At 46.7% G+C, this 27193-nt stretch overlaps 1 protein-coding gene and 1 long non-coding RNA gene across 2 annotated transcripts in view; one reads left to right on the plus strand and one right to left on the minus strand.

Annotated features, from left to right (window-relative positions):
• Positions 1 to 6710: 6710 nt before the first annotated feature.
• The window catches only part of ADRA1B (adrenoceptor alpha 1B), a 48028-nt gene continuing 27545 nt past the window's right edge, over positions 6711 to 27193 (minus strand). Inside the window, exon 2 of the mRNA XM_070569133.1 lies at positions 6711 to 7804. Within this exon, the coding sequence (XP_070425234.1) occupies positions 7212 to 7804 (593 nt within the window). The 3' untranslated portion in view covers positions 6711 to 7211. The remainder of the gene's footprint in view (positions 7805 to 27193) is intronic.
• LOC139075063 (uncharacterized) lies at positions 15509 to 26974 on the plus strand. The gene is made up of 3 exons (XR_011525096.1): positions 15509 to 16008; positions 16389 to 16490; positions 25331 to 26974. It is a non-coding gene; the product is annotated as an uncharacterized lncRNA (long non-coding RNA).

Here is a 27193-nt window from a genome sequence, read left to right on the forward strand (position 1 = left end):
GAGGGTTCCAGGGTCAGACTGTCTAAGCAGAAATCTTAGGTCTTCCCTTCTTTTCGAGTTATCTGTTGACAATGAAATATTGTTACATATTGTTATATGTAACAAACTTGTGGTGTAGAACAGCAATAGTCATTTATTATTATCTATCACAATTTTGGGGGTGGACCGGGCTCAGCTGCATGGTTCTCATTCCATAATCACTTACATGTCTGGGGGTTGAGGCTGGCTGTTGCCTGGGCCCTCATTGGCAGGAACATCTCCTGGTGGCCTCTCCATGTGCCTGGGCTTCCTCATAGGACGGCAGATGGGTTCCCCTGCTCCTGTTTCTTGCCTATCTCTATTCAGCCATGTCTTTCAGACCCAGCTCAGGTGCCACTTCCTCCACGAAGCCTTTCTGATTCTGTGTAGATGGACATGAATTCTTCCTTGAATTCCCAAAGCCCTTTATTTACATGCCTCCAATGGCACTTAGGGATCACAATTGTCATCTACTGAGCAATTGCCAAATGCCAGGCACTGTACTAAACACACCCCCTGCCCTGCCCAGACTGAGCTTCACAACAACGCCCTAAGGCAGGTCTGACCATCCCCATTCTACGGGCCATCAAACTGGCCCTCAGAGGGGAGGGGGCCTGCCCAAGAAGGCAAAACTGATATAGCGGTGAACCAGAATTCTCGCCCAGTTCTATCTGACTCTGTGGTTCTAACACTTAATCCTTATGTTACAGGAACCTCTTTTTATCTCGGGTATAAGTTTTTGGAGTCCAATTTCCTCTTTCGGACTGAAATTTTCAGGAGGGCAAAGACCGAGTTTTATTCTTTTTTGTGTTCTTGGCTCCCAGCTTTGTGTAGGTGCTCAACGATCACTGGTAGAATGAATGAAAGAACAAAGGAGTGAGTGAAATATGTACAAGTGTGAGTGGTTGCTGGGTTGCAGGTGGCATTTGATGAGGTTGGAATATGCTTCCTACGACAGCATTGATACTGCACATGAGGGCAGCTGCCAGATTTCCGCACTTTCCTCTGCTCCTGACCAGGCCTCTTATGAAGATGCTGTGTCTCTGAATGAGGCCATCAGCAAGAGCCAAAGCTGTTTGTCTTCCTAATCCCAGTGAAGCTGTCTCCCAAAGTAGCTTATGTCTGAGGATTGTGTGTTGAGGAGAGGAGAACAAAAGCTGGAGTCACAGATCGGCAGAGCTTATGGGTTATCTCTGGCTCAGTGGTTCTGATTGTCATACAGTAGATGGAGGCCTAGAGAGGGATGGCGACAGAGGGCCTGGGCCAGGACCAGATACCCAGCCTTCAGACTGCCATCCCCACTAGGGGCGTGTGAGAGCACTAACAAAGCAAACACAGCGGGTGGCAGGCATTCTTCAGATGTCACTTCCTACAACAAGCCTTCTCTGGCCCCCATCCCTTCATCGTCTGATTGGAGGGAGGATCCCCTGTCGTGAGCCCCCCTAGCACTTTGCTCTACTGCTGTAAAGCACTTCCGATTCAGGGCAGGGTAATGTACACGCATTCATTCCACAATATTTGAGCACCCACCATGTCTTAGGCACTACTTTAGATGCTGAGGGTACAACAGTGAACAGAACAGACAAAGACCCCCAACCAGTGGAATGTGCATTTCTAGAATGTGTAGAGGGGAGGCAGACAATAAACATACAAACAGTTAAATATATAATATGCTAGGTAGCGATAAGTGCTATGGAGAAAAATAAAGTGGAAAAGGGTTCTAGGGCATGCCAGATGGCGTCGGCAGTGGGGAGGTCCGTTTCAAATAGGACAGTCAGAGAAATCAGATGACCACTGAGAAGGACACTTGAGGCAAGATGTGAAGGAGGTTAGGGAGGAAGCCACGTGGAGAGAAGGGGTTCTAGGCGGAGGCTCCAGCATGTGAAAAGGCCTGAGTGGGGCGTCAGGCTCCCCACATTTGAGGAACAGCAGAGGCCAGTGTGACTGGAGTGGAAGGAGGGAAGGGGAGAGAAGGCTAGAGAGGAAATGGGAGCAGTCTGCACCTCTGTGCCCCCTGCCCACCTCCCAGTATCCACACTTCAGCAAATTAACTCACTCACTGAGGCTCTGACTTTACCCAAGCCAGCCAGCTGGAAGCCACCTGTTGCCTAAGGAGAAGGTTTTCTAGGGGAAGCCAAAGAACAAAGTGTCAAATTCTTGGCTCTTAAGTTTCAGAAGGCAGGTCCATGTATAAGGTGGAAAACTATGGAAGGACGCAAGTTCTTCTAGATTGACCCAGCCCTCCCTTCGTATCCTCCCCCTCACTCTCAGTCAGGCTAAATAAAGATCCCACGGACTGGTGGGGTAGGGCTAGGAAAGCCCTGAAGGGATCTGCTAGGAGGAGGTGGGGTAGCTAGAGGCTGCCATGTCTGCTCCCAGGGCCAGGTGGAAGCCAACCCTGGACCTGAGCCGAGGAGTGGTTGCTGTTCTGCTTCTTGGCATCCAGTGAGGACCTGCTGGTGACAGCAGCCAGGAGAGGCCTGTTCTTCACCTGGAGGAGTGATGCTTAATACTTTGCCTAGGTCCCATCCAACCCCCTTCCAAGAACCTACGGCACTTAACCATCACCTGCATGCCCCAAATGGAAGATGGAGCCTGACACTCAGGGTCTCACCAAGTGAGGATGGTGGTTGACCCCCTGGCCCCTGCTACACCCTCAAATGGGATTGCCTGGTGGCCTGCCCACCTCTCATCCAGGCTGAGTTCCCCGAGGGCTGGGTCGATACATTCATCTCTCTTGTGTGTGCCTCTCTCTGGATTTGGCTTCTGTATACTGAAGGAGTCGAATCCGTTGAGAAGTTTATAACCTGGGTTCCACGTGTCCATTTGGGAGGTTTGTGGGGCATGAATTGTAGGTGAAATTTGGGCTGTTACGTTCATTTTTCTCTCGTTTTCATGAGATTCTTAAAGGAGCCGCTGATGCGGGGAAAGTTGAGAACCGCTGGGACAGAAGATCTATAGCATCACTCACAGGTAACAAAAGAGTGCCTACTCTGGGCCAAGCGCTTTCATCTTTTGTCTCATCTCAACCTGTGGGGTCAGAGCTAACCACATCCTCAATTTACACGGCAGACGATTGGCCTCAGAGTCGCTGAGGCACCTGGGTCAGGTAGTGAAGGTGGGACTTGATCTCAGGTGCGTGCTCGGAGCAGCTGTGTCCCCTCCTCCGGCTCCCCCATCACAGGATGCACTGTCCCCAAGATATCCAGGCTTCCCTCACACACCCAGTCTGGTTTTGTCAACTTGGAATGTTCCATACCTTTTATTAAATTTCATTTTTACTTTTAGTTTGGGCCGATCACCTCTTTGAGTAACACGTTTCTTCATACTATAGGACACAAAATTCTGTTTTTTAAAGATTGGCACCTGAGCTAACATCTATTGCCAATCTTCTTTTTTCCCCCTTCTTCTTCTCCCCAAAGCCCCCCAGTACATAGTTGTGTATTCTAGCTATAGGTCCTTCTAGTTGTGGCATGTAGGATGCTGCCTCAGCATGGCCTGATGAGCGGTACCATGTCTGCGCCCAGGATCCAAACCAGTGAAACCCTGGGCCGCCGAAGTGGAGAGTGCAAACTTAACCACTTGGCCGTGGGGCTGGCCCCCGAAATTCTTTTAGTCTGTCATAAACTTGTGTTTTTCTTCTTCAAGGTGGACCCTGCGTCCTAAAACCCTGGAATCTGATGAATAACACCAAATTTATTTGTCCCTTTACTCAGATTTTCTAAACTTCATATATCCAAGTGAAGAATTGAATAATTAATACCCCCGTTAATTAGCTACCATTTATCGGATGCTACCCCAGTGACTGGCATAGTGTTGGTTACCCTCATGATCTCGATGGATCCTCCTATGTCCCTATGAAGTAGGTACGATTATTATCCCTATTTTATGGTTAGGGAAACTGAGGTTTAGACCTGTGACGTGAGTTGCTCAACGTCACGCTGCTACCAAACGACAGAGGTGGGATTTGAGCCCAGATCTGAAGGATGAACTAACTAACTCCATCTTGGCAAGCCACTCGCCTCATGACTTTGGTTGGCAGATGTCTCCCTGTGCATGTCTCCTGGTGACAAATGAGCCAGCAGGGTTTGGGTGGCTAGAGAGGATGAAGTAGGGCTACCTTGCTGCCAGTTGGAAGGTGAGAGTAGAGAGGACCTGTTTGCCCCCAGGGCTCTTGATGAGCTCTGGACCCTGCCTGGGCCTGAGCACAGTGAGGTGACTTGGCGAGTCAGCATAATGCAGGCCCTGGCTGGGGGCAGATCTGGAACCCAGCACTTTCTGGGTATGTGAGCCACTGCTTGGCCAACCTTCCTTCTGGGAAGAGGCAGAAGGCTGCCATGGCCTCCCTGTGCTGCCTGGGTGGCCTCCAAACACCAGTATTGTGTGAGGTCATCACAGCTGAGCAGCTCGGGAAATGCCTTTGGTGCCTGTGGCTTCAGAGGTCCAAATTGTAACTTGCATCTGCCCAGTGATTCATAGTTTGGTGTTTATACCACAATGATCTCACCGAATCCTTTGTGCTTCCTGGTGGGCTGTGGTGATCACGTCCATCTGACAGATGGAGAAACAGAGCAGAAGAGGCAAGATGAATTGCCCAAGGTCACACAGAACCAAGACGTGAACTCAGGTCTTACTGACTCCGTGTCCTATTTACTTGACCATGCACTAGACCAGTGATTTTCAAACCTCATTCTACGGAGCCCTCGGGTACAGGTCAGAGGAAGGGCTGAGGACAAGGAGGAGGCCAAGGGGCTGGGACTCTGTCCTGCTTTACCCACTTCAGTCTGGGCTGCACTTACATCAGGATTCTGTGTAAGGCTAGTTTGAACTATTTGCGTTGCTAAAAAAATGTTTTCAGAAGATTGCCCCAAACTGTTCCTTCTTCTTATTTTTCCTTTTTCTCCCAAACCCCCTAGTACATATTTGTGTATCTTTAGTTGTGGGTCATTCTAGCTGTGGCATGTGGGACGCCGCCTCAGTGTGGCCTGACAAGCAGTGCCATGTCTGCGCCCACGATTCGAACCGGCGAAACCCCGGGCTGCCGCAGCAGAGTGCACAAACTTAACCACTTGGCCAGGGGGCTGGCCCCTGTAAATTTTTTTATATGCGCATTTTTCTGGAAGGAATATCTATAGCTTTCATCAGAGTCTCAAAGGGGTCTGTGATACAGAACTCTAGCTTCCCAGGACTTTTTTTTTTTTTTTTGGTAGAACTGCTGGGAAATGTTATTTCTCCTTTTGAGGGGTTTTCAAGGTGTAAGAATGGTGTGAGAAAGCTATTTGCATAAAGGAAACAGGAGTAACATATAAAAAAAAGCAGAGCTAAAAGATGGAAGCTCAATGAAAGAGTGAGAGCCTGTGAGCAAGCTGGCAGTCTTCTTTAAGCCCCTGGATCCAGCCATGCTTGATGCTCCTACACTTTTCAGCTACATGAATGACTGCCCCTCCCCCCTTAAGGCATTTTCTATTTCAATTATTTGTAGAATAAATGATTGATGTGCTAATATTACTAAAAGAGGCTCTTGCCATTTGAGAAATTATGAAGCTCAACTTAGAAAAAGCAAAGCGGGAAGAGACAGGGATTGAGGTGGGTTCCTCTCACGCTTTTTTTTGAATATCAGCAAAGAAAAATGCTGCTTGTTTTGTTCTCCAACCTTTATTCTTTTAGCAAATTGGAGGCTTTCAGAGGCAGGAAAGACCTTAGAATCAATCCTATCATTACGCAGATGGGAAACCACGATCTAGAGAGAGGATGTGACTTTCTCCAGGTGGCACAGTAAGTTGGTAGCAGGGCTGAAACCAGAACCGAGGTTACCTTCTCCAAGGGGGGCTCCCCCTCTCTGCCTGACTTTCTCAGGCAGGCTTGTCAATCAGGAGCGCTCAGGAGGGTTCTTGTGCCCATGTGTGTTGCTTGGCCACACAGACCCATATCTTATCCAGAAAATTCTGCAGTCTGGATTTCTTTTTCAGGTTCCATGGGCCCAAAGAACAGAGTGTTTGCTCTAGGGATGCTGGGAGGAGGTGAAGGGAGTCAGCCCCAGCCCATCTCTCAGCGGGGCTCCCATCCCCTCTCACCGGACAGGTCCACCTAGGATGCTGGCCAGGGAGCCCCAGCCAGGACTGGGGTCCCAGGGATCAGGGCCAGGTGACACGTTGCCCAGTGTTGCCCACAGCAGGAGGGTTTAGATACTGCTAAGGGTCAAAAGCAGGCAAGCAGAGGCTGGCCCCCGGCTGAGTGGTTAAGTTTGCATGCCCCACTGTAGGCTGTAGGTGGCCCAGTGTTTCGTTGGTTTGAATCCTGGGCGCGGACATGGCACTGCTCATCAAACCATGCTGAGGCAGCGTCCCACATGCCACAACTAGAAGGACCCACAACGAAGAATATACAACTATGTACCGGGAGGCTTTGGGGAGAAAAAGGAAAAAAATAAAAATCTTAAAAAACAAAATGTTAAAAAAAAAAAAGCAGGCAAGCAGGATTCATGGGACAAGTCCAGGGAGTCACTTTCAGCCACAGGGTCAGATCTGTTTAGCCCTGGAGGGCAGTAACGGCAAAGGCAGAAAAGGGGCCAGGCGGGGCCAGCACATCCGTGGCCCGCAGGACCGGCCGAAGGGACCGGGCAACCCCGAAGAGGAACGAAAAGGAAACTGCAGACCCTGCCTCCCACCCACTTCACAGACTACTCGAAGCCGCACAGGAGAATTGACCTTTAATGTCCGACTGTGTTTCCACCCCCGCCCAAGTGCCATCGTTCAGGGAAGTAAAAGGAGGGGCTTGAGAGATACGAAGTCACCAGACAGACGACGGCCCCGCTCTCTCCTGGGCGCACACTCGCTCTGCCCCGCGCGGGCGGCCCCACTCACGCACACATGCAGACCACACGTACACCGCACAGACACACGCACGTGTACCCACGGTTAAATACATGGACACAGGGACTTGTGGATATATGTACAGAGAGAGAGAGACGAAATCCCGGCCGGCGTCGGGGCCCCGGGCTCTCAGCATGCTGGGCCCAGCTCTCCACGCTGTACCTGGCACCCATGCCCCTGCCAGAAAAGCAGCTGGCCCTCTCCCCGCCCTGTCTCCCCCTGGGGCCCGCGTCTACCCGGCGCCAACACGGCCCTGCCCCTCCGCCCCGCCCGCCCCCCACGATGCTGTCCTCCCCGGGGACAGGGAGCGGGCGCGGACCCCTAACACTGCCCGGGCGCCAGGGGCATGTTGGCTTTGAAGCCCGGCTGCCCGTTGGCCACGTCGGCCGCGGCCTCGCAGCCCGCGTCGGTCCCGGGGCTCTCGGGCTCGGCCAGGAGCCTGAAGGTGAAGAGCGGGCCCGCGTCGGGGCGGCCGCGGCGGCCGGGGGGCTCGGGCGCGGGCAGGCTCAGGAGCGCGCCGGGCGCCTTCCACTCCGGGAAGGCGCACAGCTCGACGGGCGGCGCCGCGCCGCGGCCCAGGTAGCCGGGGCTCGGCGAGGCCGAGGGCAGGGTCCGCTGGCTGCCGCTCAGGCAGCTGCCGCTGTCGTCCAGCGAGTCCTTGCGCGACTGCGAGCGCTCCAGCGAGCCGCCGCGCGTCCACGGCCGGTAGGTGTAGGCGCAGCCGCCCAGGCGGCGACGGCGACGGCGGCGGCGGCGGCCGCGGCACTGGCACCCGAGGATGCGCACGAAGGCGCGCTTGAACTCCTTGCTGGAGCACGGGTAGATGATGGGGTTGAGGCAGCTGTTGAAGTAGCCCAGCCAGAACACCACCTTGAACACGGCGTCGGGGGCCTTCAGGGTGGAGAACAGGGAGCCTGCAGCGGGGAGGGGGTGGGGTGGGCACGGGCAGAAAGACAGACAGCGGTTTGTGAGTAGTCAGAACCTCTCCTCCGTGTGCTCCGCCTAAGCATCGTCAACGGGCAGCATTTTGGCCGCCAGGCCTTTGCCCAGGCCAGTTCCTCTGCCTGGAATGCTCGCCTTTCCATCTCAAAATAAATGAATCCTACATTCATTTTTAGGGCCAACCTTGATAACGGCCCCTTCGCCCATAAAACCTTTCTGATCTAGCTCAACAGCCCCGAAGCTCCTAGATCTCTAGCTTTCCTAGGGCGGCGCTTACCGCTTTCTATTCAAATGATAATAATCATCACCCACAATTGCCCAGCTCTTGGGTCGGGGGTCCTGTGCCAGGAGCTTCTCCTAGATTATTTCAGCCTTCACAAAACGCCCTGAAGTAGGCGCTGATTTATTTCCCTGGCAAATATGAGATGTATTAAAGACCTAAATGGGAATGGTAAAACTTTAAAGGTAAAAGAAGACAAAGAAAAGGACGATCTTTTTGATCTAGGTGAAGAAAAACAACCGAATAGCTCAAAAAGATGCACTCGGAGGCAAGGGTGGGAGAAGATATTTACAGTGTCTAAGATAGTCAAGAGGTGGTATTTAGAGTATATAAGGAACTCTGGCAGATCAACAAGAGAGACAGCACTCCCTGTAGAAACGTGGGCAAAGGAAACAAACAGCCAATTTACAAAACAGGAAACCCATCATGAGCATATACCAAGATGCTCAACATATTAGACAGTCAAATAAATTAAAATGAAAACGACTAAGAGATGTAATGTATCTGTCAGGCTGGCAAAAATTAGGAAGCTGGATAGTGCCAAATGTAGGCGGGGTGTGGGGACATGGGAGCCTTCTGTATGGCTGGTCAGGGCACAGACTCTGAAGACCTGGAAGAGACTCTGGCACCACTTGGTCCTGTTAAGTATACACAGACCTCTTGACCCAGCAATTCTGCTCTAGGACATAGATCTCAAAGAAATTTTACGTGGGTCCATACGGGGATGTGTCTGAGCATGCTCAGGGCAGTGCTGTTTATGGTGACAGAGAGTTGGAGAAACCTGGGTGTCCCTCTCTGGGAATTATGGAAAGGTATTGTGGGGTTGATGTGTAGTATAGCAATTATGCAGTGCTTAGAGGCCCTGGATGACAATGTCCATCCAGCCATATGGAAAGATCTTAAATACATTGTTCTTTGTGAAAAAAGTAGGAAACAGAATGAGATTTATAACATAATTCTGTTTAAGTTACGCACCAAACAATCCCACGCATTTTGCAAAAACACTTTCAAATTAAAAAATACATTATCAAACACAAAAGGGTTGCCTAAGGATGGAGGCAGATGGAAATGAGAATGGGGAATGCGAATAAAAGGAAATAAATCAATAACATAAGAGAGAGGCCTGGCGGGGACCCACGACACCGGGCTATTATGAATTGAGAAACATGATTAACTCATCCTTCTGCATTTGCGGTCCAAAAACATTTTATGGCCATATTAAATTAAAAACAATTTTCATGGTAAATGCAAAGGCAGCTGAGACTGGAGAGGTTAAGTGAGTTGCCCCGGGTCACACAGCATGTTTGTAATATTGCTGGGATTTAAACTAAATTCTGTTCGAATTAAAAATATATTTTTAAAAAAATACTATTAATAATACCCTTTGTGGAAAATGAGAAAACATAAAAAAGCAAAAACAAAAGAAAAAATATTTTAAAAGCATGCATGACTCTGCAATGCAAAGTGCATACACTGCCTGATTTTTTTTCTGTTATATGTACATACTTAAATATTTAAAAAAATGGGATTATACTTTACAGAACATAACTTCAAACCATGTCCCTAACCCTGCGACTTGGCCTGAGGTACAGCAACTTTCGACTTTCGTATTCCTGTCTTAGCTCCTCTGTTAGACTGTGAGCTTCCCAAGGGCCTGGTCTTTGGGATCATCTTCGAATCCGTTTGTTGACTGAAGAGCATGTGCCTCTGGAATATCTGAATGGGAGGGATGTTAGAAATCCGGAAGTTCAACCTCTTTGTTTTGCAGATGATGATGCGAGACCCAGGGAGTGGCTGAAGATCCCACCGCGGTGGCACAGATGCTACAAGAGTCCAAGTCTTTGATTTTGGATTGCACTTGATTTTCTCCCCGTAGCACTTCTCCTTTTGAATAGGTTTGGCCTGTTGTTACAGGGAGCCTCCTGCTTCTCTGCTTAGTAACCCAGGGTTGGTGGCTGGGCTCCTGGTGCTGGGTGAAGCCAGAGGGGCTGAATTTGGAAAGGTCATCCATAGCCGGAGGCAAGTGCTAATTACAAGTACAGGCTGTCTTCTCAACTCAGGGTAAATGTGGGAAACGTGGGGCTCCGTTCTGTTTGCTGTTAGTGGGGCAGCCACCTTGTGGTCGTATTTGTGACAAGGCCTGCACCTTAGGTGTTCGTCCCACCATCCCAGATACTCCTTTGGATTAAGACACTGTGGGGAAGGTCCTAGCTGAAATGCAAATATGACATCTGAACACCTAGTAACCATGATGGATGAGTTGTCTCTGTCCACAGGGATGCACTTGTTTCTGTCACTGGGTCTGAAGGGCATAGGAACTGGTTTTGATAAAATGGGAAACTGGAGAATAAATTCTGGGGAGAAGTGGAGAGAGGGAGATAAAGCTTGTGCGTTACCCTGGAGGGTAAATGCTGATGAGTGTGTGTGCGGGTAGGCACACCACCTTAATGAGGACATGTAGGTCCCAGGATGGAGGCTGGGCACACAACGATAGTCATGGCCAAAGGTGGGAAGGATCCAGAGCAGGAGAGCACGCTGGCTGAAGGCAAACTTGTAGCTTTGCTTGCCAACCCTAGGTAGTGCAATAGGCAATACATGGCTTAATGGGGAGGTATCCTGAGGGACCGGCACTTTTAAAGGATACACAAATAACAATAATGCTAACAGCTAATGTTCATCAGAGCCACGATTTATATTGTGTGTGTGCTCTGTACAGGTCCTGTGCTAAACTCTTTACACTGTTAGCTCCCTTAATTATCACAATCCCTTGACGAAAGTATTACTGTTGGCCCCACTTTACGGATCAGGACGCCAGAATATGATAGTTGTAGCTATTTACATTTTATACATTCATTCATTCATTCCACAAATACTGAGCTCCTGATGAGTACCATGAGAGGGGCACAAATGTCACTCTGTCCCTGTGATCAAGTGCCATTTCTTTCTAGGTTCTTCTTCACCTCCATCACACTGGAAGTGCCTTGTTAAGAACAAAGACGGGCTGGATCTTTGCTTTAATTTTCTTATAAAGTGCTCTCCAAGACCGCGGCCATGAGAAGTATTCAGCCACAGGTTAGAGGATGAAGCCAACTTTTCTTGTGGGCAAAAATTTACAGCCACATTTTGAGTTTGGGCTCCCTGAGCTGCTTGTTCCTCTGGGAAGGTCATTCTTTGCCCTTGGCTGATTTAGGCAGTGTTGCCCAGTGGCTTGAGCACAGGGTTTGGGATCACATAGACCTGGTTTTGAGTCCCTTTTTTGTGTGTATTGGCTGTTTGACTTTAGAAAAGTTAATTGGCCCCCTCGGGCTCAATTTTCTCATCCATAAAATGGGGGCAATATCCGTTTCATAGGGTAATTTTAAATACATGAAAATATCCATGTAAAATACTTGACACAGGATCTGGCACCTTGAGAATAATAATATAATGATGGCCATTTTTCAAAGACACTGTATATCCTGGCTCAGTCATTGCCCTCCTCCAGGAACTCTGTTTTCATTAACCCCACCCAGCTCAGGCTGACTTCTTTGTTCGTGGCCACAGAAAGTATACAATCAGGTCTTATCTGTTATTTTATTGTTTGCCCATTGACGTTCTTGAGCCACCCCAGGGCTGGCTGAATCCTGTTTACCACCCAGGCTATAAATTCCTTCTGGGCAGGAACCACATCTTCTTTTCTTTTCTTTTCCTCTCCCGATTTGTGTATTTTTATTACAAAAGTGACACATGGAGGGATGAGTAGGTGGAGCACAGAGGATTTTTAGGGCCATGAAACTAGTTGGTATGAGACTATAGTTGTGGATACACAGCATTATACATTTGTCCAAACCCATAAAATTTACAGCAGCAAGAGTGAGCCACAATGTGAACTGCGGACTCTGGGTGCTTTTGATGCATCGGTGTAGGTTCATCAATTGTAACAAATGTACCACTCTGGGTGGGGATGTTGATAACCAGGCAGGCTGTGCATGTGAGGAGGTGGGGGTGTATGGGAAATCTCAGCACCATCCTGTCAGTGTGGGTGTGAACCTAAAACTGCTCTAAAAAATAAAGTCTATTTAAAAAGCCTCACTTACTTAAAATTTAAAAAGTGGATTAAAAAAAATTACACATTACAGGGAGCTGACCCGGTGGCACAGTGGTTAAGTTCACATGTTCTGCTTCGGTGGCCCGGGGTTCACCAGTTGGGATCCTGGGTGTGGACGTGTCACTCCTTGTCAAGCCATGCTGTGGTAGGCATCCCACATATAAAGTAGAGGAAGGTAGGCATGGATGTTAGCTCAGGGCCAGCAAAAAGAGGAGGATTGGTGGCAGACATTAGCTCAGGGCTAATCTTCCTCAAAAAATAAATAAATAAATAAATAAAAAATTAAAAAATTATACATTACAAAAAATATATATAAAATATAGAGTGAAAATTCTTTCTCCATTCAAGTAGAGGGGGCCAGGGTTAACAGCTTTGTTTTTATCCTTTTAGATTGTTTTTATGGCATCATACACATACGTTTCCCCAAATTGCTTGGAAGATGTATTCTTTGTTTAGAATATATACAAGACATTTCCCCATGTCGGGACACTCCCTCCTTCTGTCTGGATATATAGTAGTTTACTTAACTCTCTCCTAACGATGGTCAAGCAGGTGGCTTCCATTTTTGGCGGTTACAAATTGCGGTAACGAAAACTCGTCTGCATTTTGCTTTTTTGTACGTTTGAATGTTTCTGTAGGATAATTTCCTACACGAGGATTCCCTGGGTCAGTTGCACATTTAAGTAGTGACAGCTAGCCAAATTGCCTTCTGAACCGGGGGGACCCATTTACCCTCCCGTCGACTGTGTAGGAGCATGATATTTTCCTTACAGCGCCACAACTCTGGGTGCCATCAGTTTTGAATCCTCGCTTGTCTGGAAGCTGGATAATGACTAGTCATCTCGCCGGTCCTCTTGTTCCATTTGCATTCCGTTTTATCTGGTCCTCCCATACCCCCCAGCATGGAACCACTTCTCCCCAGCCCCCCACCCCCACCCCAGCAAGCCCTCAGTGACTTCTGACAGGGAGTCCTTTTCTTGTCAGAATTGGACTCCTTCGGATAGAATCCTGGCTCTCTCACCAGCAGCCATGAGATCTTGAGCAAGTTTCAGACTATCCCTGAGCCTCAGTTTCCTCATCAGTAAAAGGAGCTAATCATAGTACCCATCTCTCTGGGCTACTGTGAGGATTAAGCAAGATAAAATGTGTAAAGTCCTTATTAGCATTCTGCGTACCGGGTGCCTGCCACACAAATCAACTCTGCATTAATGCTAATTAACCAAATAATAATTATTATTCCTGTGAATCACTGATTGGGCTGGAAATCTAATTACAGGAAACCTATGGGTGGAAACTATGTTTGGTAACTCGATCTATCGTTAAATTGCTTTCTCTTTCTGGGCCTTAGTTTCCCTCCTGTAGTTGACTGGTGTCATCTGAGTCCTGTCCAGCCTTAAAATTCAGTGTCCGTGAAGCCGGTGATGGAAATCCTGCCCATGCCTGCGGGGCGTGCCTGCTTCTCTAGACCCACCACAGAGGGGCAGTGTGGCTCCGGGACTGGACTGCTGGGCGCCTTGGATTCCACACATATTTCGGCCCCTTCCGTCCTCCCTCTCCCCTCAGCAGCACAGTAGCTACTGGGATTAGGGGCTCTGTTTGCTAGGCTGCCTGCCCTGGTGGGAGCCAAGAACCCGTGGTTAATTAGGGAAGGCGCTGAGCCTCTCTGGCATGAAAGAGAATTGGTGACAGGGATCTTTTTCCATGGGCACTCAAACAGACCTTTGGGGGCCAACGAAGCTGCCAGGGAAAGGGGAGCAAATCTTAACAGGAAATGCGGATTCCTGGAAGGCCTGCTCTCTGCTGGAAGTCAAGGCTGTGCTGGGCTCTTTGACATGGCCACTAACTTGCTGGGCATGTCCCTGAGCTTGGCTCCACTTCTCTTGCTCATGAAACGGTCCAATGCTCCTTGCCATGCGTCTCAGCATCATGGCTTGCCAGGACTGGGAAACCTCCTTCCTTAATGGAAACTCAGTGAGGGTGAGTGACTTGGTTGATGTAATTTAGCTGGTGAATGGCATCATGGCTGCCAGGACCTGCTCAAATTGCCATTCTTTTATTCAACAAACATTCATTGAGGCAGAGTAGTTTAGTGGTTAAGGACTTGTTCAGGCGTCACAGGTTGGTAGATCTGGGTTCACATCCTAGCTCTGGCTTCCCGGCTGTGTGACCTTGGAGAAGCCACTTGAAGAAGTAGCAGCTGCCTCCCTATCCGGATGGTGATAGTTCTTTTCTGCACGGATGAGACGCGCTTAGGATGGTAAGTGCCTGCCACATTGAAGGCAGTCAGTAAGTATAGCAATTCTACCTGCTGCAAACACTGCTACCTTTCCTACTGCCAGCACTGCTGTTATTGCCATAACTACAGCTACAAAGGTGAGAGGTGGCAAAGAGGATGAGATGAAATGTGTTGACCAGGCTTGAGACCCTCACCTTGCTGTTCTTCCCAATACGTGCCCAAGTATGGGCTCCAGGCGGTTCTTGAACCTGCTGAAATTGTACCGGATGTTCACGCATTTTTCTGGGGGAGGATGCATAGCTGTCTATATGGGCTTGAAGGGGTCAGCAAGCCCCAAATGGTTAATACTCACTCATCTCAAGTCTAGGCTTCCTAAACATCAGTAGGCCTCCCACCTGGACCACCAATAACTTAACACTTTTCTTTAAATTAATTTACTTTTGGTATCGAAACTAAACTTTTTTTTTAAAAGGAAGCTTTCTATCACTATTCTAAAACCTGCATCATTTGTTATAAATAGAATGTCATGATACAGAAAAATAAGATGAAAACAAAATGATATTAGTACTTCTGCATTGCTCCAGTCAGTGGTGGACCTGAGGCCTGCTCTCTCTTTTTCAAAAAGGGAGATTAGCAGGGGTTGAGGCATATTGAAGACTTGCTGACCCTAGATGGAGAGGAAATTCTCTTTGAGGAACCTAAAGGATTGGAAGGCAAGTGAACAGGGAATAACTTTCTCACTGGAGAACCCAGCCCCTGGCACATAGTGGGTGCTAAATAAATATTTGCTCAGTGACTGACTGATTGACTGAATATGTGCCTCAGAGTTTCTTGTGCCTTCTCTGGATGCCATTTCAAGCTCTCTTGCATATCACCCAAATCTGGAGTGAATCTGAGCAGAGTATAGGCGCAGCCCTGGGAAACCACTTGCAGAGGCCCATGGTTCCACTCTGATGCCTCTTGGTAGCATTTTACTGAGGCTTTTAAGTAGATGAAACGAGACAGCACTTCTGAAAGGGCTTACAGGGGTGGAAAGCTTGATACATGGGTGGGGCGATTAGGAGGTGGAGCTTGAGCCGGGAGGGTTAAAGGGGCCAGCAGATGTTGCAATGAGCTCACCCACTCCTCTTGGGCTTTGCCTGCCTGAGGGTGATTTTAAGGGTCCGGGAAGTGCAAGGATCCGAGGCTAAGGCTGAGGAGGGTCAGCACAGGGAGAAGCATTTCTTGGCTGGATGTGGTTCCAGCAGGTCATCCTTAAGGTGACAAACAACGCATCTGAAGAGTGAACACAAAGTCTCAACCCTCTGTGAACCTCCACTCTTCAAAACCACTGGGCATGTTTGTAGAGTAGTACCTATCATTTCACAGGCTCCTACTCTGTGCCAGCCACCAGGCTGGATGCGTAACCATTCTTATGCCAGTCACTGTTCCCAAGGCAGCCTGGCATGACTCTGCCCTGCGCAGCTCTACGGGGCGCCATTCCACACTGTTGTCTACGGCACTGATTGGTGACTGAGCATCCAGCCTGCATGCACCCTGGAGGCCATGGCTGTTATGTCAGCGGGAATGGAAGGTAAGCTGCTCGAGGTACAGAGCTAGTGGATGAGGGAGTTAGAATTTGAATCCATGCAGCCTCTAACAGAGGCTCTTAGTCACGACCCCTATAGCTCATGAGGAAACAAAATATATGTGTTGATGTGTATAAAGGACGGGAAGGATACACGTGGAAGAAACATCAAGAGTGTTTATCCTTGGGTGTTGGAATTATGGTGAATTTTCCTTCTCTGTATTTTTTGGTATTTTCCAAAATTTTCGCCATAACCATGAATTACTTTTGTAATTGGGAAAAGTCTAATGAATATTATTTAAAAAATAAAAAACAACCCAAAAGATACTGTGTTATTGGGTCCTTGTTATGTGTCAACCAACTTTCTCATATTCTATTTCATTTAGTGCCCATAATGGCTTTATGAGCAAAGTGGGATTATCGCGACTTTACAGATGAAGAAACGGAGGCACCAACAGAGGGCAGTGCTTGCCCAACGTCACACACAGGTAAGAGAGAGAGGTTTGAAATGAGATCTTTCTTTAAGCCCAGCAGCCTCTTCTGTTAGTTCCTGATGTGCCTGGGGGTCTCCTACCCTTATCCCTTTACTGTGGGGCAGAAAGGGGGGCCCTCTTTATTCCTTATGTATTCCTCCAACCATAGGCCTTCATTAAACATTGATTGAAAGAATGACGAATGGGTGGGTTTGGAGACTGCAGCAAGGCTTAGGGACCCAAAGCATCATTTATCTGGTCCCCCCCAGGGCTGGGTGGTTTGTGAAATCACTCTGGGCTTTGACATTATGGGACTCTCGGGTTATAAATTTGCTTTGACTTATTTCAGCATCAGACAAACCCGATGACCTCAGGGGAGCCAGTGGTAGAACCATTTTGCTTGGCTTGTAAATAGAGTGGAGCTCCTTTTCAGCATGGCTCTTATTAGGAGCGTTTGGCTACAGCTACAGCCAAGCCACGTCTCCCTAGCTGAAATGGTTTGGCCCAATAAAAACTTGAAAAATTTAAAATAGTTGCTAATTCTTTCAGCACCAGCTTTGTAAAGGTCTCCTTGGATCTGGAAATTCCCTGAGAGGTTTTTCCATTTTTATTTGCCACTTAATCCTGGAATGAGATCATAAAGTTGTCTAACACAAACAATATCTTTGGGGCCTACAGACCCATGTTAAGTTTTAAAGCAAATGCTGAAAACAATCATAATCACCAGAGGCACCCTTTGCAATGGACTGGAAACCAGTTATTAGGCACCATGTTTACAAACCCTCACTCACACAGTCCTTCCAGCAGCCCTGCTATCATTGTACCTCATTTTACAGATGAGAAAACTGAGGTTTAAGAGATTAACAAAGTCACATGTCTAGTAAGTGGTAGAGCTAGGATTAAAATCCAACTCTGAAGTCTGGGTTCTTATTCATTGTTTAATAATAAGAAAAAGAAGCTTCTATTCATCTCCTTAAACACCAGGAAATTTCTCCTTCAATTGGGAATAATCTCTCTCTTTGCTGAATTTCAAAGCCCTTTATCTGAACCTGAAATATGGCATTTATCACTTTCTACCTTGAATTACAGTTGCTTAGGGCTATGGCTCATCTCCTTTGATTAGTCTGTGAGCTTTTAGAAAAGAGAGTTCAGGTCTGATTTTTCTCTCTCTCCCCAGTGCCTAGTGCAGCGCCTGACACGTGATAGGCACTCAGCCAACATGTGTTACATGAATAATAATAGTAATAAAAATAATAAAACTGAAATATATTAGCCCCTGGCTCCTCAGAGTGAGGTTCATGGATAAACAGAAGCACTAGCACCTGGGTGCTTGTTAGAAATGCAGGGTCCCAGTGACCCAGTGAATCAGAATCTGCTTTTTAACAAGGTCCTGGGATGAGAAGCGTTGCCTTCACCCACGTTACAGTTTTATTTTTAAAATTGCTTTCCTGGGGTATCTTGGGATTTGTGGATGAGCAGAGGCTGGGCTGAGAGCCACGTCACCATGGGACTGACTCCCTTGCCCCAAACCCCCCAGCAGCTCCTACAGTTTATAGGATAAAGTTCAAACTACTTAGGCTGCTCAACTTGGCTGCAATGGACTGATTCTTCGCAATGTGAATGGACTTTTCTGGCTCTTTTCCCTTTATCCACACTGTGCACTGGTGTGAGATTCCCTCTCCTTTCCCCTCCTCCTCTCGATCCTTTCCAGGCCTGGCTCAAATTCTTCCTTCTCGTAACCACAGCCCACAATGCCCAGCTTCCTCTGAAGTGTGAAAGCAGGAGGAAGGAATGAGCAGGTCTCAAAGACCTGCTAAGATCCAGCTGACCTGCACACCTTCCTCGTTTCACCTTCCCCATAGGCAGGAGAGTGGCCTGGGTTCTGTAATTCTCCATTCTCAATTTACAGATGTGGAAATCGAGTCTCTGAGTATACGGAACTCATCCAATGTCACAGAGCTATTAGATGGTAGAGCTGGGATTCAAACCCACATCTGCCTGGTCGCAAAGCTGGGCAGTTTCCTCAACAGACAATATTGCCTCTGAACTCTTAGCACACTTCTGGGCTGTGGGAAGGCTAAAATTGTTTGCTTGTTACTTGTAATGGCATCTTTACATATATTTTATCTGGCCATTAAAACACAAGTATCTAGAAGCCAAGAGTTTTGTGTCACTCTACCCCAGTGGTTCTTAACCTGACAGTGCTGGTAATGCAGATAATCTAGCATCATATAATTTCAGGGGCTCACAGACCCACTGAATCCCATCTGTGGTACCCAGGAGGTGCACGGTCACCAGATTAAGAGTCTCTGATATTCTCTCCACAGATTTCTATCACAACAACTGTTGGACTTACTTATTTAAGAGCCTGTTTCCCTTGTTTATAGGCTCCTCCAGGCCGGAGTCAGTCTTACTCGTCTTGGTTTCTCTAGCACCTAACCCAGAGCTTGGCTTATAGTGAATGTGCATAAATATTTGTTGAGCACGTCACCTCGTCTTCATGTGCCTAGCCTAGAATCGGGTTCAGAGTCGGTGCAGAATAAATGGTTGTGGAGTGATTTCCTTGCTTCTACTTTGCCCCTTCCTCTTCTTTATTTATTTAAATGGTAACCACATGCCAATGCCCAGTTCAGTTCGCATCTCCTTCCTGAAACCTTTCCTGACTGCTCCAGGCCTCTTCTCCTTTATCTCCTATCAAAACAGAGTCCATAGCACGTGGGTTAATATGGAACGCCATTCTTAAGGGATGTGCCACTGTGTCATTAGGCAGCATCAAAGCTCCTGGAAGATGGGATCTCTGTCCTGTCCTTGTAGCACAGGACTAGGCATACGGTCACTGCCATCAGTTACCCACTGATTAATTGATGGACCCATTCCAGCTTCCAGGAGAAAGCTGCCTTCTAGCTTAGGCCCAGGGTTGGGAGCAGATGGGATGGAGTGGTTTCTTGGGGTCCATCTTAGGGGTCCATCTTTGATGCCAAACTGAGTGTGTTCCATGCTTTGATCTCACTGGAAATAGCATTTTCTGTGCAGAACCCTTTTAGACACTGAGTATTGGTGGGACCTCTGTGAAGGAAGCTATAAAACTTTATAAAGGGGCATAAAAAGAAGACATGTTAAATGGAGAAACATAGCTTCCTTTAGTACAGGAAGTTTCTCTCCAAGACAGCTTCATTTCTCCCCAAATTAATCTGTAAATTCAAGACAATCTCATTAAAATGTCAACAGGTGTTTTATTGGGTGAGGGGGCAAAGAGGGGAAACTAAATGATCCTAAACTAAATATATGGAAGATTCTGGAATATCGAAGAATAACCATGAAAAAAATAGCCAGGTCAATTAAAAATACATAAAGAAGAATGGTGGGGGTAGTATTGGGAAGATGAGTAAACACACCCCTACAGATATTAAAACCTATCATAAGATTACAGTAATAAAAAATATACTAGGGCAGGAAGTGCAAGAAAATGCAAATAGATCAATGAAATTATATAGTTTAGAAAGAGAGCCAAATATCCATGAGAATTTTACATGCCATTTCAATGTTTGTGGGGAAAAAAGAGGTTATTCTATAAGCAGTGTTGAGACAACAGGCTAGCTGCTTGAAAATAAATAAAGCTGGATCCCTACTTTATTTCTTACATCAAAATAAACTCAGATGGATCCAAGATTTTAAGTATAAAAATTATTAAAATATTAGAAGATATAAGTGAATATTTTTGTGATTTTTGAAATAGAAAAGACCATTTTAAGCATGATGCAAGTTCATGATCCATAAAGAAAAGTATTGTTGAGTTTGATTAGACATTTTATAAGGTTGTAAAATTCAAAAACAAAGTTAGAAGAAGAATTGAGAGGAATATTTGTAATTCAAATGACAGTAAAAGGAATGATATTTCTAATACACAAAGCTCTCTTTCAAATCAATAAGCAAACAATAACTCAGAAAATAAGCAAACCATATGAATAAGCAAATAACAAGAAAAAGTACAATGGACAGCCAATGAAATTAATGAAAACATAATGAAATTCCTTTACAAAATAAATAATGCAAGTTAAAAAGCAGCAAAATGGGGCCAGCCCCGCGGCGGAGTGGTTAAGTTCTCGTGCTCTGCTTTGGCTGCCCGGGGATCACCAGTTCAGATCCTGGGCGCGGACCTATACACCGCTCATCAAGCCATGGTGTGGCAGCGTGACACATACAAGAACTAGAATGACTTACAACTAGAACATACAAGTATGTGCTGGAGCTTTGGGGAGGGAAAATTAAAAAAAAGAGAGGAAGATTGGCAACAGGTGTTAGCTCAGGGCCAATCTTCCAAAAAAAAAAAGCAGCAGCAAAATATTTTGGGTCTATTAGTTTGGGAGATATTTAAAAATTGCTTATGCTCAATTTGGCAAAGATATGGGAAAACAGACATTTTCATGTATTCTGGGTGGGGGCACAAGTTTTGAGTGGAAAATTTGCATTATCCAATAAAATTAAAATGAGCATAGCTTTTGCTCTAAGTACTCCACATCCAGGAATTTATCCTACAGAAGTACTCTTAAAAGGGAGCAAAGATAAAATACAAGGAATTGCACAAGTGTTCCCCCCGGGATGGGAAATTACCTAAATTCCAATAACAGAGGATTGTGAAATAAACCATGTACCATTCACATAATGAAAAACCATACATCTATTAGAATGGGAAGTCTACATGGAATGAGGTCCATGACAGAAGTAAATAGAAAAGATCAAATTTCAGAAGAGAAGGCCTAGTATGATCTGATTTTTATGAAAAAAGTGTGTGTGTGTGTGTGTGTGTGTGTGTATTAGTATGTTCACAGAAAAAAAAATCTAGGAGAATATACACCACATCATTCATAGTGGTTCTCTCTGGAGGATGGGTTTATGGGAAGATTTTTCACTTTGTATTTAAAATTATTTCTGCAATGAACAATCATCGCCTTTGTAGTTAGAGAGAGAGAGAGATTGAGAATTTGAGAATATAGGGGGAAAAAGAGCCAGCCTAGGGCTGGCAGCTGGCAGACCTTTAAATGGGCACATCACCTTTCTGGGCCCCCGTTTCTTCGTGTATGAAATGAAGGTGTTGCATTAGCTACCAGGCCCCCTCCTGCTCCGATTCTAAGCTTTGTGTTCACCCCATTGTAAAGATTTTATTTTTCCTTTTTCTCCCCAAAGCCCCCCAGTACACAGTTGTGTATTTTTAGTTGTGGGTCCTTCTAGTTGTGGCATGTGGGACGCCATCTCAGCATGGCTTGATGAGTGGTGCCATGTCCACGCCCAGGATTTGAACTGGCAAAACCCTGGGCCACCGAAGCAGAGTGCGTGGACTTAACCACTCGGCCACGGGGCCGGCCCCTGTTCACACCATTTTAGAGGTGGGATGAAAATGAGGAGAGAAGGTACCAATATACCTGCAGCCAGAGTGTCTTTGAGCCTAGAACAAACAGGCTTTGCAACACTTGGTCCTTCCTTCTAAGGGGGCAGATGAAACTGCTGGTGGGCTGGCGGGCTGAGAGGCCTCATGCGTTTGGATGAAAGGCTCCCTGAGGGAACAGGGACAATGACTGGCCTTAGGGAATAAATGGTAAAATGCCCAGACTGGGCCACTTGGGCCCTTAGGGTCCGTGCAATGCCTTTCATCCCTTCCCTCAGCAGCTGTCCACTGATTCCCCAGCCCTCCTCTTTCTCACTCATCCCTCTGTTCTGTCCTTTGGCTGGTGTTAATCAAAACTTTTCCTTATTTCCAAACTGGTTTGCCAGGTTTGGGTTGGGCCTGGGAGTGCTGCGTCTCCTTTCCACTTGTGTGGCTCCTGAGACTGCCACATCTCGGGGCCATGTTTTCCTTGTCGCCTGCAGGTAGAGTTTCTCGACCACAGAGTGAGTGATGCCAGCCCGCTGTCTCCAGGCTGTCTTGTCTTCTCACCAGAGCCCTCTCCTGCCTTTTCATTTCCTGAGAGCCAGGCACATCGCTGGTATCATGAATATTGTATAATGAGATGATTAGTCTTTGCTGCTGAATACATGCCGCTCTCCAGATCTTAGCAAGTGGGGCTTTGTCTTGCTTCTCAGTCTAGGTCCAGTTAAGCATGCCATAAAATGACCCTGAAATTCCTGCCCTTTCTCGGAGCTTGAAGGCTCCTCACCACCAGGAAACTTAACAGGTGGATAATTCAGTGCTCAACTCAAAGACGGCCTGTAGGACAGAGAGCTGGCTGGGCTTGCTGCCACCATGCGAGAATGTTTGCTGAGAATTTCCATGAAGAAGGGACTGGAGGTGTGGAATATTTACCACCTATGCTATTTATATATGTGTAGCCCAGACGTCCACTGGGGACCTTACTGCCCCTTGAGAGCTGAGTGAGATTGTCTTGAGTGTCCCTTTTCCATAACCCTGGGAAGTCCAGAGCCCTCCTTCAAAGTCTCTGCATTCCTGGAGTGGGACAGAAGGACTAACTTCGTTCCTCCTCTCCTGCTGCTTGGGCTCCATTTCCCTTGACAGCCTGCTCTGCTTATACCACCTTGAGGCAATGATTCCACAAGAGGACAATCACCCACACACAGCATTTGGAGCTCTACTTAATGCTGGGCTCCCTGAGGTCCTCCTTGTGCTCTCCCATCTCACTTCCTCTCTTCCCAGATTGCTCCAAGAGTTCCAAAATCATCTTCTTCTTTTTTTTTGCTGAGGAAGATTTGCCCTAAGCTAACATCTGTGCCAATCTTCCTCTATTTTTTAGTATGTGGGCCGCCAGCATAGCATGGCCACTAACAGAGCAGGATAGGTCTGCACCTGGGAACCGAACCTGGGCTGCTGAGGCAGAGTGTGCTAAACTTAATCATTAGGCCCTGGGGGCTGGCCCAAAATCTTGTTTTTTTTTTCAAGGTACGCATTTCTATTCTTCCTTTTGGTAGCTTTGCCATCAGCCTTGTTGAGGGAAATGGGGAGAAGAGAGACGGGGGTGGTGAGGGTGGAGGGTAGGTTTCCCCTTCCACCTTCAACTCTAACTAAGATATTTTCCCAAAGACAGTTCCTTTCCTCAAAGAAAATCTAGATTTTCTGAAAATACCATTTTCTCCACATCTTTCCATGTAAATCAATGCTCCCTTCTCAGTTTGATGTTAGTTTTTAGATTACAGCTCTCAGAGGAAAGTCCCCAGGTTTTGTTCCACTTTATAGCAAGTCTTTATTGAACATCTCCTGGGTACCTGGAACTGGCTTAGCACTTAATCCAGGAGGTTAATATTTGATTAGGGAAGCAAGGAGATTTCACTCATTATTTTATTCCGTCTCCACAAGCCTATGAGGTGAATACAATTATTATGCCCATGTTATGGATGAAAAAACTATGGCTTGCAGTGATTAAGGAAATTGCTCAAGATTACATAGTGGTAGAGACAATATTCAATTCCAGGCCTGACCTCAGAGCAACTGATCTTTCTGCTACCTCAAGGCTGATTCCCACAGACTGGAGACTTGTCACTTCCCCGGAAGTTTCGGTTGGAGATGCCTAGAAGAAAACCAGGAGGTGCTGGTTACAGTAGGATGGAGAGATGTGCGTGGGTGCTAGTTTGGGAAGGAGATGCTATTTGACATCGCCACTTTCAGAGAAGTTCCCTGCAAAATGGATTCCATCTTCATACGTTTTGAGGAGACAGAAGCTGGAAGGGCGGGGCATTGCACCCCCTTTGTGGGTGAGGCTGCAGTGGCAACAGGGCAAGTGTGTTTCAGAGGGCTGGTAACTTAGTTCATTTAGTTCCTGAGAGAGGAGGCCTGATGTCCTACACAGTGTCCTGATCACAAGGAAGGTGGAGAATGCGTGCTGACTCTCACGACAGTTAGAAATCGACTCAATCTTGATGGTGTTTTCAAAGAAAATACAGAAGATGGCAGTGATCTGAATTTAATAACAATAACAACAACAACAACAACAATAATAGCAGCAATCATCTATTGAGGGTTTATAGGCAGTAAGCACTGTATCTAACCCCTAGCATGCATAATCTCACTTAGTACCCAAAACAATTCTATGTGGGAGGTACGGGCATCATCTCCATTTTGAAAATGTTGAAACTGAGGCTTAGAAGAGAAGTAATTTGCTCTGAGTCATGGATCTATTAAGTATTAGGGTCTCATTACAACCCACAGGCTCCCGTCTCCCATCTTCTGCTGTTTTGACCTTGTGAGACGGACCACCAAGAAACCAAGGACTGAAAGGACATTTAAGAAAGTGGAGCAGATTCCACAGGGGCATGCACTGCACAAGGGGAAAAAGATGAGCCGGGTTGGGGTGCAAATATACTAGTTTCAGATGACTCATCTTCCCAGCCAAGTCCAGGAGGAACCATAATTATTTAGCATTGAAGTCACGCTTCTGCCATCTCCTGGCCTTGTGAAAGTAAGTCCTGGAGACCCAAGAAGGTGGAGGGAGAAGGGATGTTTAACTCACAAATTCTTCCATCATCTGCAGGTGGGTCGTGCCAAGAACAAAAGCAAGAGGATAGGGCAAAGTTCTCATAGGATGGAGAAAAAAAAAATAAATAGAGATCAAAAGATAAAATTAAGCCAGGCAATAAAAGGGCAGAACAGCCCTCTTTCCCATCACCACTCCTTCCTATATTCCTGACATGGACGTGGTGGCCTTGTGCAAAATGAGACCCCAAAGATGGCCCTGGATGGGTGGCAAGGTTCCAGCTCAAGAGGCCACCTGCATTCTTTGTGTATGTCTCACGGTGGTCTGGCAGCCCTGGCCTGTCCATGCAGATGGAGCTACATTCTCTGCTGGGTCATCTAACTAACAGGGCAATTCACTCAAGAATGCTAATTCCTCTGTCTACCTCCTTCCTTGCAGGCTGGGACCAGATGTTCCACCTCTCTAATTCTGCAAATGTCACTGAGCCTCGATGGATCATTATGAAAAATCGCCCCTATTACTGCCAGAAGCATGTGCTCAGGCCAAGGAGGGCTCCCAGAAAACTGTGCTGGGCATAGCAGCATTCATAGCAGATGGGTGGGCGAGGCCCTGGCCCTCATGCTCCCCTCCATCCTTGTCCTTATCCACTGCTCGTGACGGGACGGGGTGGGCTGGGCTGGTGGACATTTGACTGATCTGGAAGGAGGCTTTCCAGATGATAAAGGAGCAGGATGTGCGCGGAGATAACGAAGAACACCAGCGTGTAAAGAAGTGCATTTGGCAGGAGGATCCTAGACTTGTTCTTCAGCGTCTGCTGAAGTGCACACATGGAGGCAGGCTGGTGCCGGGCCATCCCTCTGCTCTGAGGTTTGGAGGAGGACAGCACGACCTCAGGGGAGAGTCTTAACCTAGGTACCTCCCCCTCACATGGCAAATGCACCATTTTGGTGCCTGGGCATTTTATTCCAGCCTCTTCTAATCTGGTTCCGTATGCTGCAGGATTGTTAAAAAGAACAGTCTGGTTAAACCAGCATTTGACTGGGTTTATTAGTCCTGCTTTTAATTTTAAAGTTGTTGATGTATCAATCCTCTAGCAAGCACAGGAGTTCCTAATGGTGGCTGTGAACCCCTGAAAATGAAGGGGTTACTGGATATACATACGTGCATTTTCTGTGTGGCTGCTTCATAGCTTCCATCAGCTTCTCAAAGGGGCCCATGTACCAAAAAAAAGGATAAGAACCATTGATTTAAAGAAAATCAATCTTTCAATCAGGAACTGTGTTGCTTGCGTGCTGTGAAGAGCACGAATAAGCTCAGAAGTCGGGGCTTCATTTCTCTAATGAATAATACAATTTAATAGTGCCCCAGGTTGGTGATGATGCAAAGTAAATGAGCATTCATACCCTGATGGTGAGAATACAAATTGGGATATGCTTTCTGGAGGGCAATTGGGTAATATGACTCTGAGATCTTAGAATTTTACGTATTTAGTTACCCTGCAATTAAAATTCTAAGAATTTATCTTAGTGGTAAAAGGTGCTTGCTCTGGAGTCATTATCTATGTCACCATGGGCAAGTTACTTAAACTCTCGAGGCCTCAGTTTCCACATCGTAAAATGGAGGTAATATTATTTGTCCATGGGATTCTTGGGAGGGTTAAACTAGATAATACATATAAAACACTAAGTACAGCACCTGAGACATAATAAGTACTCAATAATGTTAGTGATTATTATTTAGATACAAGGCTTTTATTGCCACATGACTTATCATAACCCAAAATTGGAAACAATCCCAAATATCCAACATAAGCGATTGGTTTAATGATCCGTACAACTCAACTATTAAAGATTAAATTAGTGAATATGACTGGAAAAATGCTCATAATGTATCAAAAGACAAAGAGCAAGTGACGAAATAGTATAAATATGCATTAAATATTTCAGTGGCTCTGTTTGGAGGATGGCTTTTTATTATCTTCTTTTGTTTTTCTGTATCTTCTACATTTTCTACAACGAGCATGTATAACTTCTTGCAATAAGACAAAACTAACCCAATAAATGTTACTTTTTAAAAAAAGGACGACTAAACTTAGTTGAGGTCGTTTCTGTGAAGTTCCTTTCCTCATGTCTAAAATGAAAGTTTTACGTTCTTCCCTTCTTGAGATGCTGGGAACTCAAACAAAAGGGCGAGGGCGACCGTGCTTTGTGACAGGTGATGCCTGGCACGTGTGGAAAAGCAGCAGGTTGTCAACCCGAGGAACTGTCACAAAATAATCTGCATTGTAATGCAGGGACCGTG

Source organism: Equus przewalskii, chromosome 13, assembly GCF_037783145.1.
Source record: "Equus przewalskii isolate Varuska chromosome 13, EquPr2, whole genome shotgun sequence".
NCBI classification, from domain to species: domain Eukaryota; kingdom Metazoa; phylum Chordata; class Mammalia; order Perissodactyla; family Equidae; genus Equus; species Equus przewalskii.